The sequence below is a fragment of the Sinocyclocheilus rhinocerous genome, unplaced genomic scaffold (assembly GCF_001515625.1).
Source record: "Sinocyclocheilus rhinocerous isolate Xijiao unplaced genomic scaffold, SAMN03320098_v1.1 scaffold61, whole genome shotgun sequence".
Classification (NCBI taxonomy): Eukaryota; Metazoa; Chordata; class Actinopteri; order Cypriniformes; family Cyprinidae; genus Sinocyclocheilus; species Sinocyclocheilus rhinocerous.
In genome coordinates, this window is record NW_015640445.1 from 2,508,951 (window position 1) to 2,515,742 (window position 6,792).

General features: G+C 40.4%; 1 protein-coding gene across 1 annotated transcript in view; it reads right to left on the reverse strand.

The window, feature by feature from the left end:
- The window catches only part of LOC107752766 (ras and Rab interactor 3-like), a 19,736-nt gene that overhangs the window by 9,013 nt on the left and 3,931 nt on the right, over positions 1-6,792 (reverse strand). The window contains exons 4-7 of the mRNA XM_016568818.1: positions 6,307-6,379; positions 6,112-6,203; positions 3,836-5,269; positions 2,313-2,621 (exon numbers count right to left, since the gene is read on the reverse strand). Of these exons, the coding sequence (XP_016424304.1) occupies positions 2,313-2,621; positions 3,836-5,269; positions 6,112-6,203; positions 6,307-6,379 (1,908 nt within the window). The remainder of the gene's footprint in view (positions 1-2,312; positions 2,622-3,835; positions 5,270-6,111; positions 6,204-6,306; positions 6,380-6,792) is intronic.

Consider the following 6,792-nt stretch of genomic DNA (forward strand, 5'->3'; position numbering starts at 1 on the left):
TAAACCGCGGCAAAGACCCTCTCACTTCCGAATTAGCAGAGGTGCTGTCTTTTCTACAAGAGCTGCTGGATAAGGGACGTTCCCCATCCACGCTCAAAGTCTATGTGGTGGCTATAGCGGCCTCTCATGCCCCTATTGCGGGCCAATCAGTGGGCAGAAACAGCGCGGTCATCCGCTTCCTAAGGGGTGCCAGGAGGCTGAATCCGCCTCGTCCCCCTACCGTCCCCTCATGGGACCTGCCCAATGTGCTGAGGGCCCTGAAGGGCCCCGCTTTCGAGCCGCTACAGTCTGCCAACATTAGGTCGCTATCGCTGAAGACTGCTCTGCTTCTAGCACTGGCATCAGTAAAGCGAATAGGGGACCTGCAGGCGCTCTCTATTAGCCCTGCCTGCCTGGAATTCGGGCCTAATGACTCTAAAGTCATCCTTAAACCGAGGCACGGTTACGTACCTAAAGTGCTCTCCACTCCGTTCAGAGCACAGGTCATTACGCTCTCCGCGCTTCCTCCAACTGAAGAGGACAGAGAGCTATCTCTGCTCTGCCCCGTCAGAGCGTTAAGAATTTATATTGAGCGCTCCGCTCCCTATAGGCAATCAGAACAACTCTTTGTCAGCTTCGGTAACCGCACCAAAGGGCTTCCGGTTACGAAGCAAAGACTCTCTAGAGGCATGCGCTGCGTAAACGGATATGGCAGAAAGCCCTTGGCCCTACCACGCCCAAGTTCTCTGGCATTGTTCACCGGTTAGCCCTCGACCCGTGATATTCAAATGACGATTGTTTTCAGCCGCCATATTTATCAATGTGCGATCATTCGTACGATGAGATTGGCGGCATACGAATGTTTCATGAATCACACGAGAAGTCTGTCGTAAGTTGATTTGTGCGCACGGATCTGCACTCATTTCTACCTTAGATTGATAAATGAGGCCCACTGTGTTTTGTGCTGTGAATTATTAACCATTGAAAACCATTCAAATTAAATTATTCAAACAAAAAATTCAATTTAAAATGTATGTATTTGCAAAATGTATTTTTTTTATGTAACAATAATTTTGCATAATAGTAGGCCTAAACAATTCATGATACTATTAATAAATTCAGTTGTTGAATATTATTTAGGTTTTAGGATTTTTATTTTCAGTCTTATTGGGCCAGCACTTGATGTCCAGTGTAAAATCTTGATCCTGAAGCCAGGTGAAAACCACTGTAATAACACATACTTTTCACTTTCATCTTAAGCCTAGAAAACTGTGCCTGAATCACATAATGACAAAATGACAGAGAATGTACTGTATAAATGAGAAAAATGTTCTGAAAACAAAGTCCTGCAGGTCCAACAACAACAACAACAAAAATCCCCATTCTAAATTTCAAACAGTTTCATAGTAATGTTTAAATATTAGATGCTCTCTCAGATCCAATGAATTGTGAATTGCACATGTAATTTTAGAGAATTGTATGACAAAAACGGTATTATATGACAAAAACTATCCACAACAAGTATTTCTACAAATTCTTTAACTTATTGTGACTGAAACAATGTGTCATGACTTTGAAGAAAGCAACAGGAATTGCATGATTTTAACTAAAATAGATATGCTGGTCAGTGTCAATTAAAGCTTTAAACATATGAATGTGAATCTCCTGCAATTTCACACACAAAAAAAGTGATCACTTTTTGAAGTTTAGTTCAAATTTACTGCTGATAATACCAAAAGCCTGACAAATTGTAACTATCACTTCATAGTGAGTGAAGTGCTCGGTTTGCAGAACTAAAAAAAAAAAAGCCTTTCAGAACAGGTCAGTGATGGTATTACTTTGTTGTTCTGCATGCAGAATAATATAGACAAGAGCTTTAAAAGTGAATATTATGAGAAATACTACTCATGTCCAGTTCTGTAAACAGCTCTCTGCACAAACACTGTCTTTTGCAGCTGTAGCACTTCCTTATTTGGAGGCGCTAATGACTGCTTTGATGAAATCGGGACTAATTTTGGGGTGAGGAGGAAAAGGCGGAGTTTGGGCTGTGTAGAGAAACATCGGTTATGTGTTTTCTGTCCCTCTCTATTCAGAGGTTGTGCTCTATCCTCCATATTCTCTGGAACTGATGAGTAATGATCTGAGCTACAGTTCCCAAAAGCATTGGATGTATAGCTATAACTAGATATATTATTTAACTACAGATATAACTTTCCAAAAGTTGCTAAATTTACCTATATAGACACCTAATTACCTATATATGCATCATAAGTATAGGATCAACCGTACATTCATCAGGGTCTTTAATTCACAATATTCCAAAAGAAACCCACCTGGACAGCCTACAGACATAGATTCATAGATGATTTTGCAGGTCTTGAGGAGCAGGTCGATCTTCTTCTGAGGTGAATATTCTTGGTGCAGGTTCCCCAGCTTTGTTTGAATTTTCTCCATAACGGCCATTTCAGGAACACTGGTGGTGACCCCCAGGTCTGTGGTGGTCGTCCCCTGAACCACTTGCTGGTTTTCTTTTAGTTTCTTCAAATTTCCTGCACGGGAGTGGATATCCCTCAGTCCGTTATACACAGACTCTCGTAAGGGTTTCAGGACACTTTTGCATAAGGCTGCTTCAATAATCATCTCTGAAGAGGGGGAAAACAGTTATCAGATACACCATAAGCAACTGAAATTTTTTTTTATGTGTAATTAATGCATAAACATAAGATAAATTCCATACAGTCTCCAAGACATATATTAATTCTTTATACATTATTTATCTGTATCTAACGTTAAATCATAGTAATCCATGAGGATATGGCTTCAAATATGATATGCCTATATCACTGTGAAAGTCTTACTAACACATTAATACATTTTTAATACTCTGGTGCTACAGAGAAGGAAAAGTAGCAAACATATCTTGTCTCAGTGTATGCGAGAGTGTTCATTTTCCTCAGGGGAAAATATGAAACTTTCTTCATAATGCACCACAAACACTATGGAAGTTAGAAATGCTAGAAGATCCCGGTCTTTCTCTCTGAGCATTGAATAGAAAATAAAAGGTTATCTTGGTCTAGTGTGGTCTTGTTACTTCATTAGGTTTTTTGTAGGAACTGAGCAGCAAAACAGAGAGAAGCACAGTCTTTACAGATGGTCTATTGAAGCTTAATATGTAAGATGATGGCAACAATCTTCTGTTTGAATGGTGCTTTGCTTGGATAACTCTAGCACTGCAAAGTAATTACATCAACAATACAAAACAGACACTAGATGAGCTCTGTTCTCACATTTTTATGCAAATATTAGGATAAAAAAATCTGTATTGGATACACTAAGATGTAAATAAAACTTCTAAAATGCACATTAAAAATGTATATGCTTGTTTGTGTTTTTATTTGGTAAAACATGCTATTTTGAATAATTGGTTATGATTATGTCATATTTCCGCCCTGACACACTGTTGATCCCAGATATAAGACAGCTTATGGCAATATCTAGCAAAACAGGAATTTCATTGAAGCATTTTGGCTTCACTTTATATGGCAAATAATTTAGTATATTTAATAAAAGAGGCACAGTGGCTTCCCCGCTGGCTACAACTTCCATTATTATTATATATTATTATTATTATTATTATATGTTTTCCCAGAATCTATGGTTTTGTTCTCTAGAACACATGGAATGGAAATGGTGCTTTATTCACACATTGTTTTGGGGATAATCTTAATTTTTGCTTAAATTAAATTTGCTTGGAAACATACTCTCATCAGAAGCTGAACATCTGAACATTTTCACAAATTGTTTAGATACTGAAAAAAGCCGTTTTGACAGTAAATATAATGCAGAGGTTAATTACCCAGTTTCTCCTCAGAGTATCCAGCGGCTTCCTGAAGATTTTGTAGCTCTGCACTCTGGATCAGATAGCTTTTCAGTTGGGTTATCATCTGCCTGATTTCTTGGAGCATCTCTGTGCTGGAGGTGTGTTTCCGCATGGTGTCCAAAGTGAAAGCTCGATAATCTTTAACAAGGTTCCCAAAGTATGTGTTTCCATCCCGAGACAGTTCAACAATGCGCTTCTGCAACTTACGGTCTGCGTTCATGAAACCTGTGAGGACATTCGAGAGGTTTGCCATAGACACCATTGACAGTCGTTGTTTGGCGCGGTCTAACATAATTGTTGGGGTCCTCTTGATGACAGTAACTGTTGCCGCATTGGTATCCACCTCCTCCTCTGTGCTGCTGGTTGAGTAAGAGTCATGGTCTGGTGGAGCTCCACCATCAGGAGAGTATAGAGAAACATCCAAGACTTTGGGATGACCGGCATCGATGCAGAGCGAGTGGCGGATGGGACTGGGGCTGCTTGAGTTTAAAGGAAAAGTGGATGTGGACTCTTGAGGAATTGGCGTGAGTGAGTTTACAAAGCTTTGGGAGACTTGTCCGGTCAGATTCTGAGAGAATCTTTTCTTCCTGGGAGGTGCCACTGGAGCATTAGGCCTCTTCGATTGAGGTGCTACCTCTAGAGTCACCACTGGAACTCCATTTGTTACCTTAGACTCTTCCACTGGTACTTCCTGAAGTTGCTGAGTCTCTGGGTCCATAGGCTTGTCCCTTTCTTCCATTCTGTCATCTAGACACATGAGGGATGCTACCGGGACTTGCGGAATATTGTCCTTTGCTTCTGTGGAGGTGCTGGTGTGGACTTCCTGCTGCGTTGGTTCCTCTGAAGCTTGCTTTTCAGAAAGCCTCCGTCGGATTGGTATTGGAGGAACTCGATGTGAAGACGTATTAGAAAGTTGTTTTCCTTCTTTGCCCTGAGCTAGTTGTAAGACAGCTGGCTTTTCACGTTCAGTGCTTGGGGCAGGAGTTCCCTGTCTCTCTCTGTCTGCACGCTCACGCTCACAGTCACTTCCTTCCCTTTTCTGGACTGAAGGGGGAGGAGAACTGAGAACTGCCTTGAACTCCCCTTTTGATGGCTTGGCTAATGCATAGTTTTGAGAACAATCAGGTGCACTGGGAGGACGAGGACGTAGGGGTGGCGGCCTTTTGTATTTGGGCGGAGCCTGGATTGGTGTGTTGAGACTCTGGGTCCTCAAAACAGGGGCAGAAGAGGTGGGCGGCAAGCTGTTGCTGCATTCCTCAATGAAAATTGGGTTGACATACCAAAGCCGGTCACTGCCGATGGAAATCTGGATTTCACAGGAGCTGCTTTGCCCCTGCTTATCCGGAGCACCACAACTACCAGCAACGTTTTCCACTTCCTCATGACTATTCAGAGCTGAGTTCCAGAACTCTGTGTTGGCATGAGAAATGTGTTCACGTTAGCACATTGCTAAATTAAGCTATGAAATATGTCAGCATTATTTCATCATTCAGATTGCCTGGAAATGTCTTCAGAATGTATCACTTAGCTTTAGTTACAGCATTTCCCTTGGTACCATTACCTTTGTTCAGCACTTCCTATGGAATATCATAGAAATTTTGTAATATTAAGATATAACACTAATATGGGAACTATTTTTTTCCTCATTGAAAGACGTTTTACATGAAAAGGTCTCAATAGTGGTTTGAAAAACCATCTCAAATGAGAATGAGTCATCTTAGTAACCTAATAGAAGCTTTTTTTTATTTTACATCAAGTAGGTTGTTTTGAGTAGGAGGTGACATATTGAGATCACATGATCTGAAATGATTTTTTTTTGTTCTTGGTATTAATTAGACTAATCATAGTTCAGTGCTAATGGAACAATTTTACAATAGTTTGAGCAGGCCTACACAAGAAGGTGAACACCGAGTTCAGCAGAGTCCACCAAAATTGGAACACATACACATGCTCTGTCCCTTGCACATTCGTTTTAAATAGTCACTGGGGTGGTATGGAACACTTATACATGCACATAATGAAACGTTCAGTCAACTGCAGCATTTTCATGGTATTGTACCCGCTATCTGTTCTGCCCACCCCTCTCACCTAGGGCAGCATGTAAGTCAGGGTTGCTACTGAATAAGAGATCTGTTTAACACATTTTACTATATTTACCATAGATTTATCCTGAAAACAGTTCAGAAAGTGTACGTCTACAGACATGAGTGCAACTTAATCCAAACTAAAATGAATCTATTGATCTGTCTTACCTGATCCTAGAGAAGAGATCACCTCCATGTCCTCATATTTAGCTACCTTTTGAATAACCTGAGGTAACTTCAGGGGAAAAGGAAGGATGTCGCTGAGTAAAAAAACAAAACAAAAAAAGTGTGAGTGTATTGTGAAAAAATTAAATCAAGCAAAATACATATGCAGCGAGGGTTGTGATTTGTTTTTTATCTTACCGGCTAACACAGTAGAAAGCAATGAGTTTAAAAATGTTCTCAAACACCAGCACAGAACCTTCAAGGTATAGCACTGCAGCAAGTGAAAGAAACAGAAGTGTTAACGCTAGGCACACATCCAGTCCCCGATGTTACCTTTCAGAAATAATACTTCAATTTATTGGTGGCACTAGTTTATGATGTTTGTTTGTGTGACATTTCCTGGTGACGCAGAAACACTAAAATAGAAACTACTCACTGGTGAATTTCTGTAAAGGTGGGAAGGGGGATAATGATGAATAGCAATGTGTAAATAAACATGTCAAACTGACCGCCATTCACTTACAGAGTTTATTTCTAACAAAAAAGCTTAAACAACTTTTCAGCTTTGTAACAGCTGGACAAAAAAAGACAAGACTGCTTTGTAAAGATTGTTAAAATGACCACATGTATGCACTCACGCACACACACACACACACACACACACACTCAGAGACACCAGGAAAT